At 33.1% G+C, this 15597-nt stretch overlaps 1 protein-coding gene across 2 annotated transcripts in view; it reads left to right on the top strand.

The window, feature by feature from the left end:
- The window catches only part of LRBA (LPS-responsive vesicle trafficking, beach and anchor containing), a 497077-nt gene that overhangs the window by 370213 nt on the left and 111267 nt on the right, over positions 1-15597 (top strand). For both annotated transcript variants that reach the window (XM_004685322.2, XM_012726881.1), the window contains exons 44-45: positions 5769-5909; positions 6928-7047. In XM_004685322.2, coding sequence (XP_004685379.1) covers positions 5769-5909; positions 6928-7047 — 261 coding nt within the window. The remainder of the gene's footprint in view (positions 1-5768; positions 5910-6927; positions 7048-15597) is intronic.

The following is a 15597-nucleotide window of genomic DNA, read 5'->3' as shown; positions in this document are numbered from 1 at the left end:
GGAAGAAGGCAGGTAGTGGAGATGTACAGATAAAATCCAGACTATTAAAAAGCTTTAGTAGCACAGAGAAGTAAAGGCTCTTGGGTTCACAAACATGGACATGCAAATATAGAAGTTAAGTGGAAAGTAAAGTGAAAGATGGTGCAGAAAGTATTAATTTTGTTCACTTTAAAAAAAAAATGTTTGCCTAGCATGTTTTTGCAGTCTCCAAGACAAAAATCTTAATTTAAAAAAACCATTTGTGAAGCTTTTCTGCTAAGGTGATACCTACATACATTATATATGTAGAGATAAAAGTATAAAGAGCACTTTTCCCCCCAAAAGGACATTTAAACTTCACTGCTTGTGAAAAGACTAATGGCCTTACAGATTTAGCTCTAATTTTCATCAGTTTGAACAATCTAAATCATCCCAGCATTTACTAGTCAATTTAGAAAGTACTTTGAATCCTGACCCTGATTAGGTAACTAGTTGTTGATAGTCATTTATAATTCTCCCAGACTCAAGTTTGTGCCAATAAACTGGAAATGCTAACAAGCTTACATATTTCTTTTTCAAAAAAGATTTATTTGTGCATACAGAACTGGGGTACAGGCCAGAGGTGTAGGAGTGGTGAGAGGATTCACCAGACATAGAGTGGGAGCAGAACAGGCAGATCATTGAAGTACACTGCTGAGGGGAGCAATAGGCAGGTCAGGAGAGGTCTGCCGCGCCATGTGGGTCACCTCCAGGGCAGGCAGGGATAGAACTCAGGCCGAAGTGACTTTAGCTTCTTAGTGCTGTACTTTAACCTGCTGCACTACCAGGGAGAGCCCAGGCCTGCATATTTAAGGATTTATGAATATAATAAGATAATTTATGTAATATTCTTAATACTTTCACTTACACCCAATATTTAGCAACATTGCCATCAGGTAGAATGGCTCTGTAATCTGTATAACGTACTATTTCTTAGAATCTTCCCATACTAAGTGATTAGTCTCTAATTGAGAATTACCATCTTTTCATGATGTCACATTCCCCTGTAATCCATCCTCTTCCAATCTCTGTATTTGAAGGTTTTTGTTCAGTGAGCATCAGGTACATTCACTTAGATAACAACATTCTATCCTTTAACCTGAGACAGTTACATAGCACTGAATTCACCTTACATTGACTCTAACCACTTTGTTACTATTTTCTTGCTTGTTTCCAGCCTCCACTTTACAATGATTCTCTTTGACTACCTATAGACTTAACCCTATGTCCAGGGAAGAATAAAATAATGTTGTCTGTCATAACCCTTTCAATGCTGTAAAACAGGCTTTATGTGTAAAGGAATTAAAGGATTCTTTCTAATCATACTAAATAAAGCTGACAGTGGCTGATGGCTTTAGGCCAGTCATCAGGATCTTAAGCAAAGTCCTAAGTGTAGCACAATCCTTGGCCTTTTCGGTCCCTTTTCACTTTTGATAGCTCTTCTTCACTTCTCCTTGTACCCACAAGAATGATCATTTCCTTTCTTTAACTTTCTTCTTTTCTACTTATACCTACAGGGTAGGGTTTAATGATTTTCCTAAAGAAAAAAGAAAGTCTTCACAGAAAGTTTAAAAAAAAAACACCTATTTTGAGAATTGGATTTTAAAAGAGAAGTTTAACTCAAGTAAATCTCTGCTCCATATTAGAGCTAAATCTGAGTTTCTGAGGTCTCTTGTTAATTCCCTCCTCTGGCCTACTTTCATCAACTGTGATAGAGATCCAGTGGTTTGAAACTTCACTTGGAACAGTTCATATATAAATGTCAGAAGGAGAAAGCAATGATGGTGATGGTAGTAAAATTTACTGACTTTCTTTGTACCAGATGTGCTCCTAAGCACTTTACATATATATTAGACTTTCAAATCAACATATTAAATAAATATTTTACTTGAAATATAAATGCAAAAAATTGGGAAATTGTTGAAACTTGGAGGAACATTTTGGGAAAGAAGAGTTTCAGGTGGATAAAATTCCAAAGGTTGGATTTTGAGTGCTAGTTTTGTATCTTCTAGATCTCATTGATTTTGAACTATGTTACTCAGAATACTTCTTATCTTTCTTATTAAAATCAGGGTGTATAGGTCTCATGAGAATGAATAACAATTTTTTTCAAAATTATAAAATGTCATCTTCCAACATTATTTTTAATTAGATAAGTTTTAACTACTAGTAGTAATTAGATGAGTCTGATGTGTTGAGTGCATTTGAAAGGGGTGGGGGAGGGGGTCCGTGAATCCTAAACTATTTCTTTTTAATTAAAATAATAGAAGATGATTATAACTTCCTAGTCCTTTCATATATTTTTCATTTTAAAATTTGTAGGCTGTTTGGACTTTTTGAAAAATAAATTGCTTCACAAAGAAGTTAATGCAACTGTATCTCTATTATAATACACTTAAAATTGATTCAGCAAATTTCACATTATTTGGCCTGAAAGGTTTCTCTACAGTTTCTAAACAGAATAGTACCTACTCTACTATAATCGTTAATTTTTTGTTGTTTGTCAGATTAAAATATCCTAGGTATAGTGACTTTTTCACCATTTATACATTTTCTACAGTTTTGGTGTTCTTTATTATTTTATTTGTATTTTCCTATTTTAATCCAAGTTGGCTTTTGTATGTGTGTGTGTGTGTGTGTGTGTGTCCTGTGTGGTTCATTGGTTGTTTTTTTGTTTTGTTTTTGTAATGGAGTGCTTCCTTTAGAGTCCTAATACTTTAATTTTAAATCACTCTATTTTATTTGAATCACTCGTTGATCTTGTTGTGATTAAGATATTTTTTAATACTCTGTAGATTTATAATGTAATTCTTTGTTTCAGTATGCTGTTGTATTTAAATTTTTTTTATATCCTAGAGCTACTTATGTTTGCCTGGTTATGAACTTGAATTATATCATGCTAATCAATATGTATTTTTTTATTGATTTTTAAATGACCAGTATTTTTGCTCTTCCTATAATCAATTTGCTGATTTTAAAAAATATTCTGTCAGGCTTTAACCATTAAATCGTGTGACGAGTTCTCTGTAGGATAATAGTGCTAGCATCTTCTTGAATTGCCCTACAATTGCTACTCTTAATATACTGTATAAGTAAGAGAAACCATCAACATTTACTTTTATTTAGTTCTTTGCAGAGATGAGGAAACATCTTGAGCTGCTGATTTAGACAATGTTTTTAAACCGCAATGATGCACTTTGGTATATGACTGACTCTTGCTTAGTTAAATGTTTTTCAGCATTATAACACAGTTGGATTCAGCTCATCTTTTAAAGCAGTTGTCAGAAAAATATGGGCCAGCATGGTAGAATGTATTAGCTCAATACATTGTCTCCATTTTATTATGAAGCTGCTGAGGAAGCTGTGATATACAGCACTGTCATTATAGATCTATTGTTAGGACGGTTCCACAGTCTTCTTTGCACTGCCATTAATTTATAGCAGTAAACAATATGTAGCCTTCCAACTGCAGCAAAGCAGAATCTTTTAATGAGGTGGATGTTATTACCACAATAAATCAGTGCTTTCACGTAATGTATAATTCAATGTGTGTATTCCCACTGTAACTTCTCTGAGTAAGCTGATAGTGTATCATTGTCATTGCACAGCTCCTTGGGTCTTTTTTTCTTAAAAAAAAAAAAAAACCTTTTATTTGGGGACTTCTGTTTTTATACGCTTGCAAATAAATGTGGCATGTCTTGATAGCTGTCCTGTAGCAGGCTTCAGAAACCAACTGTAACAATAACAGCTAGAATCAATACTGTGGGTTCTACCTATATGGATCTCTGTATGATGGCATTTTTTTCCAGATGCTAGTGAAATCAATCCTAATTGGTTTTAGCATTATATTCAAGAAACATGATTCTATAACTATTGATTTTGGGGGTGGATATTCATTTGGAGAGTAATAAAAATAGGAACAGATAAAGTGAATACTTAATATGCTGCAGAACCATAGAAAAGGCCTATTGATTCTATTTTTAATTCACATAATTTGTCTTACTATGATTTTATTTCTTTTTTTTCCTTTTGCATGGCCTCAGTCTTAAGGGATAAGAACTAAAATACATTTAAGTCATTCTAAATTGGTTCTGTGACAAAGAATTCTTGGAGTTAGTTCCATTCTTAACTAGCATGAATTTAGTAAATCTAAATAATTCTTTCATATAGACACTAGTGCTTTAAGAGATGACATTCACCTAGTATATTTTGATGCTGATTTAAAATAGTAACCAGCTTAAGATTTTTAAAATTTTGTCTATAAAATAAAAAAGGCTTAAAAGAAGATGCTGATAAGACCAAACTATTGAAAGATACAAGTATCAAAGATAAATATTAGTATTGAAAAAAAAAACATTTCATTTTAAAATAGTTGACAAACCTAAAATAATGAAATTAAATGTTGCCTAATCACATGTGAACATGAAAAGCAGTTTAAAGCTATCTTAACATTACTTCTTTTTCAAATAGGGTATTTCTGAATACATCTATTTTTAAACCAATATTTAAAATTTATTTTAATATTTCTCCTATATATAATCATACATTTTCTTTCTCTCGTCAGTGAGTAACGTGACTAGCTTACAGGTTTTCACTAAAGAGAATAATCATACATGTAATCGTGTTTACCAGTGAATTGATACTTTTATTTTGAATGAGGGATACAGATCTTCTAAAGATTAGAATGTTTTAAAAGGATGAATTGTTAAAGCTGTCGATGTTAACATCCTCTGAGCCCTTACAATCTTAAGCACAATATTCTTATGTCTTTCTTAAAAAAAATTGTGTATTGGCATTTAACCACACTCAGTTCTGCACCTCGTTTCTTGGAGTTCATGCAGCACAAGGGCAGTGGTCACATGATGATAAGTCACATAAAGTTCTGTGTAAGCAGTATGCTGGAGACTTTGGCCATTATTTTGTTTACCCTTCCCCCAATTTTAAAAGGTAATCTTTAAAAAATAATAGTTGCATTCATTAAGTGCTGTCACACATTATTTGTAGGACTACACATGTTCTTGCTCCTTTTATTTTCCAAGACAACCTACTGACTAGATACTGTTGTTATTCCCATGAACCCAAGTTCATCACAGCTTTGCTAGACTTGCTGTTGATGTACTTGCTCTAATATATTATGTTCCAGTATCATCTCACATTATGTCTTTTCTACTTTTTCATATTCTTGTTCTTTAATTCTGGCTGTATTCATACTTGTAGATATTCTAACTGTACCTACATTTAATCCCTTTATTACTCGTTGCCTCCTTGCACTCCTTTTACTCTAACTCCCTCAATTTTGTTCCATCTTCTTCTCAGAACCTGTATAAACTAATTCTGTAGCTTCATGATTCATTTTCGGGTTGTGGCTTCTAAGTAACTAAGTAGGATTTACTAGGTGCTTTCTAACCTATTGTGTAGCTAATATTCATTTCAGGTAATTGTCTTTATGAAAATGCTTTATGTAGGCTGGTTAAAGACCTATGTTCAACAGAAATGAGACTTACTGAGACATGACAGGCTTATCTGTGCACTTATATGGTTGCTTAATGTACATTCTAAATATCTTTCAACAACTTTCTGAATGTACCTGTCTTTTAGTACAAATAGTGTACATTTGTATTATATATGCCTACACATACATATTTTTAATTCATTTTCACAGTTGCTAGTAGGATAACATTTGAAGAGAAAAATAGACACAAGACGATTATGTTTACATGCTCTTGTTTGTGTTTTTCCTCCACTGGCAGCCAATAGGAGCTTTGAATCCAAAGAGAGCAGCATTCTTTGCAGAACGTTATGAATCTTGGGAAGATGACCAAGTTCCAAAGTTCCACTATGGTACTCATTACTCAACTGCAAGTTTTGTTCTTGCATGGCTGCTGAGAATAGTAAGTTCAATTTGAATAACAAATCAGGAATAAATAAATTCAATGTTGTGGAGAATATGCAATGTTAAAAATCATCAGCATCTTTATTGGCTGTTAATTTTTTTTAAATAATAAAGAGTCTAATTATAACTCCTTATCCCATTTGATATGTGTTTTATAGCATATTACTTGTATAATTGCTTTTAAAATGTTTTGTGTAGATTTGTGAAATTTTTCCTTAAATTTGCTTCTTCAAATTTCTGACTGGATTCTAAATTGAGAAATAGGTTAATTTCAAGTGTAGTCTGTTAAATAAGAATTAAATAAGATTTCATTAGCACAAGCATATATTCATAAGTGTTTTAAAGCTTCAATTGCCCCAGATGGAATAAGATATATTTTTGTAGGTTATACTAAGGTTGTTGTGTATTGATAATATATTGATTAAACAAGAAGTGTTTCTGTAAAATTGAGAGGTGATTCATCTGCTCGAAAGTAATTTCTTTGGGAAAGCATTAACAGCACATCATTAATTAAAGCTTGTTAGAAGGGTACAGGCAGACATAAATCCTAGAAGTAATTTATAGTGCCTAGCTAATTTCAAGCAATTATCTACTAATACGTGTTTAAGTGTTCTTTAACTAAGAGGAGGCTTTTAAATTTTATAAACATTTTTCTTTTCTTAATCATAAATTAAATATTTAGCCATAACAATAGGAAAATTACATATTAGACTTATTTTCTTGCACTGTGAAGAAAATGCATTCTAATTTATGTCTAAATATTAAAAATAAATTGCTCTTGTAAAGGAAGAAAGTCTGAAAAATTTTGCAGATACCAGATTTTGAAGATATTTCTTCTGAAACAAAAATAATTTAAGGACATTAAGTAATGTTCTCCATATAATCATTCAGGTATATTTACCATGTATACTTGGTAGGTCATGATTTTTAGTCACTAATACATGTAAACATTTATAGAAAACCATGTTTTTATGTGTAAGGTAACATACTGATACTTTTAACTGCTTATTTTTTAGGAACCCTTCACAACTTATTTCCTAAATTTGCAAGGAGGGAAATTTGACCACGCAGACCGAACTTTTTCATCAGTTTCTAGAGCTTGGCGAAACAGTCAGCGGGATACATCTGATATTAAGGTATGGAAGTGTTTCATTTACAGTTACTATTCCAAATCTATTCCTAGTTGAATGAGTTCTGACAGTTTCTCTCCTGCCAAACAGCCCTAAGCTTTAAAGGAAGGCTCCTTGATTAAATAGCCAAGAACCATTGTTTAGGATTTGTCTGTCTCCTTTATATCTGTGTGTATATGTTCCTTCTCTCTTTTTTCTTTTCCTCTCTCTCTCTTCCCCTCCAAATTTGGAATGATTGTTTGCCTCCTCCTGGAAATTTTTTTTCCAGAATAATACAGTAGGTAGAGTAAGGCACCATTCAGTCAATAGAATTAATATAGTGAGAAAAATACAATGAAGTACATCTTAGACATTTAATATAACTTAATTTACAAAAAAAAAAAATTGTAATTTAATTATAAATCCCACGTCTTCAGGTAATCTTTCACCTGCTACTGGCTCTGAATGTGTAACTGACTTTGCTTCTTACAGGATTGCATTATGAGATTTAACTATAGTAAAATATAAAACTACTTTTCATAATAGTTAATATAAACCTGACTAGACCTTTGAGTCTCCCTAAGAAGTACCGTTATTGATTTCCATGACCTAGTGTCTTTTCCTGCAGTGTGTTGTATTAAATGTGTGGAGTGTTAAGAGCTAGAACTAAGATTGGGAAAGTCTTATAGTCTCATAAAAGTATGACTTATGTAAAGTACTTATACTCTAGAGGAGAGAAGGATAACTACCATAGGGGAAATATGGCTCAGGAAGAAAAATTGCATTATTTTTATGCTACTATAGAATACCTTTAAAATTTTCAGTGTAATAATCTTATCTTTTAAGTATAGTATTTTGCAGTCAAAAATGTATTTACATAATTCATTTTATTGTAGATTTATAACTTTTACCAAAGATGTTTAATTAAAGAAGATTTCATCACATACAGAAGTAGACTTACTTTGAGACATCTTTACAATGTTTTGATCTAATATATTCTAAAATAGTCTCAATTCTTTAAGAATCACCACTAGATAATGTTAAATGGGATAACACTAGATCAGAAATAATTAAGATTTAATGATATTCCACCTCCAATCTCAGAACCATTCAATTACTTAACTCTTTTGAGAAACAATAAAAGATATGGATACATGAAAACATTGATAACCTGACTTACTGTTATCAAAACATGGTTTTAAAAAATTTTCTGATATCCTTCATTCGTTATGCATCTCATGATCAATTTAAACCAAATGCTAAGTTTAGGACAGCAGATGCAAGCAAAAGCCAAAATAAGAAATTTGAAAGTTACTTGTCCTGTTAGAAAATAGAGTAGATATTTTCAATTTTCAGCATTATACTTATCTAGATATTACTTAAAAGTTTGTTGGACCAAAGTGCCTATGTTGCATCCTTATGGTTTTTGCCTGAATCTTACACCTTTTCTCTCAAGATTATCTAATCAACATATGTGGTTCCATTTCCAAAAAATGAACTTTATTAAAATACTCCACTCATGAAGAAATTATAACTGGAATAATTCCCCACAAACATAGTTTTTCAAACTGAAAACAAAATTTACATAAATTTGTTTATCTTTCTCCTCCCTTGTTTTTCTTATTACTTTTATTTCTTCACAAATATAACTGAAATCTATCTTTCTTTCCTTTCCAGCCAGCATTAATAAAATAGCCCCATTTGCTAGACAAACATTAAAATTTCACTTCTTACTGTTGTGCTCTTTATTTTTAGCAGTGTCACCTAGGGCATCTGAATGAAGAAATAGAGTATAAAGTTAAGGGAAATGTTAAAAAAAAATTAAAAGACTTTAATATTTCAAGTGTTAGGATGATTGGGCCTGCACAGAAATATAACTTCATTCTTAATACCATGTCCTTTCATTCAGAGGCACAGAAATTTTCCTCAGGACTAATTGTGCTGAAACTTACTTGTTCTTTAAAATTTGTAAACACAAAATATTCATAGGGTGGTAAGAAAATGGCATATTGGGGCCCTCCCTGGTGGCGCAGCGGGTTAAAGCTAAAGCCACTTCCACATGAGTTTCATCCCCACTTGCCCCGGAGGTGACCCCATGGCGTGGCAGACCTCTCCTGACCCGCCCGCTGCTCCCCTCAGCAGTGTACTTCGAGGATCTACCTGTTCTGCCCCCCACTCTGTCTCTAGTGAAGCCTCTCACCACCCCTACACCTCTTGCCTATACGCCAGTTCTGTATGCACAAATAAGCAAATCTTTAAAAAAAAAAGAAAATGGCATATTATTTTCTGCATTGGTAATGAGGTAACTGGGGACCAACTTAGTAGCTTTCAATTTATTGATTTTCAGATACTTAAAAAAAGCATGTGGCATATGGCTATACAGGCTCTTTAAAAAAAAAAAAGATTTGTTTATGCATATAAGAACTGGGTGTTATATGTTAACACTTTGAAAGCATAATTAAATTATACAATAAATATATTAGAATGTTTCAAGTTTATAATAAATGTTTCAGAAAGCATATTTAAGCATATCTCTATAATCATATAAACTAATGGAATCATATTAATTATAGTCCTACCTTTATTTGTATTATCTTGGAGTTTATAGAAGTACTAAGGAAATGTTAAACAGTAGAGATCGAGTGGTAAGGTGTCAGTGTTGAGTGGATTCTACAGTGTACCTTACTTGTATATATACTACAGTATACATTCTCTATAATGTTTTCTAAAACTGAACTATTGTGAAATTTTAAAATTTTTTCAGATAAGCTACAGTTCAATACTCTGTGATGCTTAGTTGCTCCTTATGTTGAGCAGTAAAAACTTAAGGTATTGTTTTGGAAGGCAGCTATTCTTACTATGATACTACCAGTGCTGCACAGGGGGTTATTACTTCATACTCACACCAAAGGATAGATTTCTGATTATGGAAATGTGAGTGCCTTCAGCCTCTTTGAATAATGATGTGCCTGATTTTTTATTTTTTGTCCTCCATGCAAATATGATAGTTTCGATAACAGGTAGTCATGAGGATTAAAACAGAAAGTTCTAAAATTGAGTTTGTAAATCATCGCTATGACAAATAAAAATTTTAAATCTCCAGTATATTTTGTGTTTTAAGTCCTAAAACCTAACTTGAGTTTAGAAATTAAGGTGCAAAATGTATTTATTACTCTTTTTAGCCTGACCCATTGACCAAATTTTGTGGAATACTAACAGACTCATAAAGCTTAGGTGAATCACATTCAGTAGCCATATGAAATTATGAGGCAAAAACTAAACCATTTTAGGGAGTTCATTGTCACTGATTTCCCTCTCTCTCTTGACATAACAGTACTTATTCCACATTTCATTAATAAATTAAGTCTAATAGCTACATGCAGCTGACTTGCTATAGTTTTTAACTCTTTTTCCTTCTTTCCTTTCCTTCTATAGAAATGATAAATAAACAGGAGAGTGGAAGCAGTCATAAATGTCAATTTGTTTCATTGTTTTAGAATGGGGCGATAGAAATGGGTTCAAAATGGATTTGATTGGAGAATCATACTTCTCCAACAGCTCAGATTTTAGTACAATAATATATAACTAAAATAACATACTAAAAACAAAATAAAAGCTCTGGTAGAATCCTGAGGTAGCATTATTTTTTTTTTATTTTGCTAAGTTTATGCACTTTTATTCTCAGTTTTAATAGAGTACCAAATAAAATACAATCATAGCCTTCAATGAACTTTTGCATGACAGGAAATATATACAAACAGATCCAGCAATTTAATGAAGATTCTGTGGGCTCATAGATACAACATTTAAAATGAAGAAATGGAAAGGGAAATCCAGCCAGGCCTATTATGAGTGGACTTAAGAGTTTTCTTAAAGAGGTTGGACTTATGCTGGTGACATTGGCAGGTATGAGGCGGAGGAGTAACATAAATGGATCTTGTGGCTTAAAGAGGTCTTCATGCTTGGCTTTGAGTATGTATTACTCTGTGATCAAGAGTGAAACTGGTCTGTAAACTATAAAATAATTAGGCAAGTGTCCTGGAAGTAATGGTGCTAGAGAAATGTAGGTGAATTTAAGACTTATTTTGACAGTAAGAACTGTTAGGATTTGGTGAGTGAGAAAGAGAAATTAAGTTAGACTCGGTCTTGTGTGTCAGGAACACAGAAGAGCAGGTCTGCTTAGGGTATAGGTATCAAGCTCCCTGTCTTCAGTCAGAAAACTTCTATGACAAGGGAATTAAATCCCAAAACATTTTCAGTCACTCTAGTGTTTGTTATTATCTTCTGCAATACATAATAGAGGGAAGCTGGGCTTACATGGATAAGGCAAACATAGTCCTTTAATTCATGTAGTGGTAAGTACATTCAAAGTGAAATAACAGTGATTTAAGTGCTATGATAAGATATAGCAAAATAAAATGAATTTTAACTGGGGGAAAGTAGAATTGGGGATGACTTGTATAACAGGTAAATGAAGGAGGCTGAAAAAGGATAAGATGGCCAGGAGAGGACACGGTGGACACCAAATTGATGTGTGCTCCATGTGGAAGGGAGCTACTAACGTCCCAGATTTTAGGAAAGGATTTTCTGCCCACAAGAGAACTGACTACCAGGGTCACTTGATCATCAAGAATTGTTAGTGATTCCATTTTCTATATTTTTTACATTTAAGACAGATGGAGTTCCTAACTATTGCAGCTTTATAAAAGAAGTCCATGTGTACATGTCGCTAGTCACATCTCGATTATCCAGTTAGAAATCCCATCTTCAACTTATTGTATATTGTTACCAAGGAATGTAAAATTTGCACTAAGCCCTGAAATTAGCAGGGTCAGTACAGCATAATTCCATACTTGCAATTAAATAAACGAAATGCAATCACTTACAAAGAAACTACAAACTAAGATTATAAAAATAAAGGATGTAAGTAATATTTCAAAAATTAATTTAACTTTATATTTAAAAATGAACCCTTAATAATTTTAAGTGTACACATCATAATGTTAAATAATAATTCAAAATAGAGGTAATCATTGTACCATTTTATTGTCTTGTGAGATTTGTAAAACGTGAGGTCTTTGATTTGCCCTTCACTACCCTGGAAGTCCCAGGGGTCTGTAACCTGAGCTATGTTAGCTTCCTTACCCCTCCCCTACCAGCACCTCTCCTACCATAACACATTCCATGGATGCTGATAGCATCAGTGGCAGAGCCATTTGCTAAAAAAGCATTTAGCTACAGTTAGTAGAACATAATTGCTAGAAATATATTTCATTTTGGTTTTTTTTTAAGGAAGGGATAATAATTGATTGTTTTCTTTGTAAAATTACTTTCATCTTTCCTCCTATTTTCAGACCTATTTTTAAGTAATTCAGAGGTTTAAATACTAAAGAATGCAAAATAGAAATCTTTTTTTTTTTTTCAAAGATTTATTTATTCATACAGAACTGGGGTATAGGCCAGAGGCTCAGGGGCGGCGAGAGGCTTCACCAGAGACAGAGTGGGGAGCAGAACAGGCAGATCGATGAAGTACACTGCTGAGGGGAGCAGCGGGGGGGTCAGGAGAGGTCTGCCACACCATGTGGTCACCTCCGGGGCAGGCGGGAATCGAATCCATGCCATGCGGAAGTGGCTTTAGCTTCTCAGTGCTGTGCTTTAACCTGCCGCGCCACCAGGGAGGGCCAAAATAGAAATCTTAACCTTTTCTATTCATCCTTTGTACTCTTTCAGTTTAGTCATTTTCATTTTTTTAAACAGTAACTGAAAATTCCATGAGAAATTCAGACATTACAAATAAATTCAGTAAATCATGTATTTGCACTTTAAATATTTTCTAAGCTAAAATGAATGTTTTTAATTGAAATATATCAGGTATAGCATTGTAAATTTAATTTTTTGATGTTAATTTGATACATTTATATACTGTAATACAGTTGCCATTGTAGCATTAATTAGCATGTCTGACATGTTGCTTTTCTTTTAGTGGTTGGCCTAGTTATATTTGATATTTATAGTACAGTATTGTTGTCTGTATTCTCATTAATTCTCTAGGACTTGTTTATTACTTATTGCAGGTCTGTCTCCACCCCCCCACCACACCCCTTGGTAACCACCATTTCACTTTGTTTTTAACAGTTTGGTGTTTTAGATTCCACATATAAATGCCATCATAAATTCCTGGCCTTTCTTTGATGTATCTTATGTAACAATATGCTCAAGGTCCACCATGTTACTATATGTGACAGAATGTCCTTTGGGTATACATATCATGTCTTCACTATTGATTTATTGGTAGACACTTAGGTAGATTCCATAACTTGACTATTGGAATCGTGCTGTAGTAAACATGTGAGTGCATATATCTCTCATATAGCCTATGTTCACTTCCTTTGGCTATCTACTAAAACTGGAAGATGGTTCATGTATTTTAAATTTTTGTAGGAATCTGTATTCTTTTCCATAGTAGATGAGCAAATTTATATTCCCACCAACAGAGTATAAGGGTGCACTTTTTCCTAGTCTATATTTTTCCATTTGTTTCTGTTTCATGCTTACGTCCACATTAGAGTGAGTTCAAGCTGTCACACCTCTCTCTTAATATGAAATACTCATATACTGAATTTTCTGTTCATCTTTATTTTCTCTGTTTGCACATGTTGCAGATTTGTTAACTTTGCCACATCTCTTTAACTCTTTTCTTCCTCTTGTGTAATATGTTAAATGATGTGCCATATATTAATTCTTTTTTATTAAACTTTGTGTTCTTTTATCCTGAATATACCATTGTTTCATCTTTTGATGAAAATTACTGGAAAGATGAAATATTTTTTATACTACTTATATATATGCTAGTCAGAAAATTTGTTTTAGAGTATTTAGAAAATATTCTGATCTTCTGGAGTTATAAAAATGTACACATACATGTAATTTGGCTTTTGACTGGTGAGATGACAATAATTTTGCTCAATTAAAAATATACTGATCAGGCCCTCCCTGGTGGCGCAGCGGGTTAAAGCACAGCACTGAGAATCTAAAGCACTTCCGCATGAGTTCGATTCCCGCCTGCCCCGCAGGAGATCCACATGGTGCAGCAGACCGCTCCTGACCTGCCCACTGCTCCCCTCAGCAGTGTACTTCCTCGATCTGCCTGCTCTGCTCCCCTCTCTGTCTCTGGTGAATCCTCTCACTCTCTGCATCTCTGGCCTGTACCCCACCTCTATATGAATAAATAAAATCTTTAAAAAAAAAAACATATATATATATATATATATATATATCCTGATCATTTTTGTATTCAAGTATACTGATGTTGACTATTCTCATATTCATTTGCATATATTTATGTGTGTACATGTCTGTGTGTATACACATGTGTATACATACATATGTATTTTGTTGCTTGCATTATTAATGTCCATTATCTCTTCCAAAATTATGGTTTCTTTGAAAATATGGTCCTGTAATAATAAAAGGCTAAGTGAAAACTTTCAGTCCAAATACTGAAAAAAAAATAATGTTTTGAATGCAGGAGAGAGAGCTATAAAATATTGAGGGTATTCATTCACAAAGTGAGGCATATTAAGCCATGTTTTTGCCATTAATAAAAAATATTAAATTTGTTTTGAAAGTGGTAATTATGTAGTAGGAATAATTAAGACTCAGTTACTTTGTAACCGTATTTGTTTTTGCAAGTGAATTTTGTTAAAAGACCTTAGAATTAATTTTAAATGCTTTTGTGAATGGACATTATTCAGTGAATGTTGGATTTTAAGAATCAGGTAAGTTGAATGCATAAATTAGGATTTTCATTAGTGATCATGTTTATGATACTAGTGATGATTAATTTTACTACACTGTCATTATTACTATTATATTAGTATGTAGTAATAATAATTACTAGTAATATCTTATGCAAATATAGAATTCTGTATTATCTCACATTTGCCTCACAACAACTGTGTTTTAGAAATGGCAGTTGAGGGGCCCTCCATGGTGGCACAACAGGCTAGGATGCAGCACTGCAAGCTGGCTGCAGCCGCTTCAGTGTGAGTTCGATCCCCAGCCCCAGAGGTGACCCACATGGTGCAGCGGACCTCTCCTGTCTCACCTATTGCTCCACATAGCAGTGTACTTTGTCCATCTGCCTGTTCTGCTTCCCATTCTGTCTCTGGTGAAACCTCTCACCATCCCTCCACCTCTGGTCTGTACCCAGCTCTGTATGCATAAATAACTAAACTTTAAAAAAAAAAAAAAAAAGGACAGTTGAGGTAAAGGTTAGGAAAATTAAATTAATTCAAGGGCATGTGACTAGTAAGTTAAGTAGACAAATTCAAACCCAATTATTCTCTCCAAATATTAGATTATGGTGGGCTATCTATTAATTTATAACTCATGATTTTTTATTTATTTTAATGCACTTGAAATGATATGGAATTTATTGGATCTGTCTATAAGGATTATAGATTACTTGCCTTCCCCAGTTTAAAAAAAAATTGCTATTTCTAGTAAAAAGGAAAAAAATAGCATTTTATCTACAAAGTAAGGAGAAACTCAATTTAAACACCAATTTGAAAACTT

Source organism: Condylura cristata, unplaced genomic scaffold (genome assembly GCF_000260355.1).
Source record: "Condylura cristata isolate star-nosed mole 26May11 unplaced genomic scaffold, ConCri1.0 scaffold00018, whole genome shotgun sequence".
NCBI classification, from domain to species: Eukaryota; Metazoa; Chordata; class Mammalia; order Eulipotyphla; family Talpidae; genus Condylura; species Condylura cristata.
Note: the sequence above shows the minus strand (reverse complement) of the source record. Positions and strands in the feature narration are given on the sequence as shown.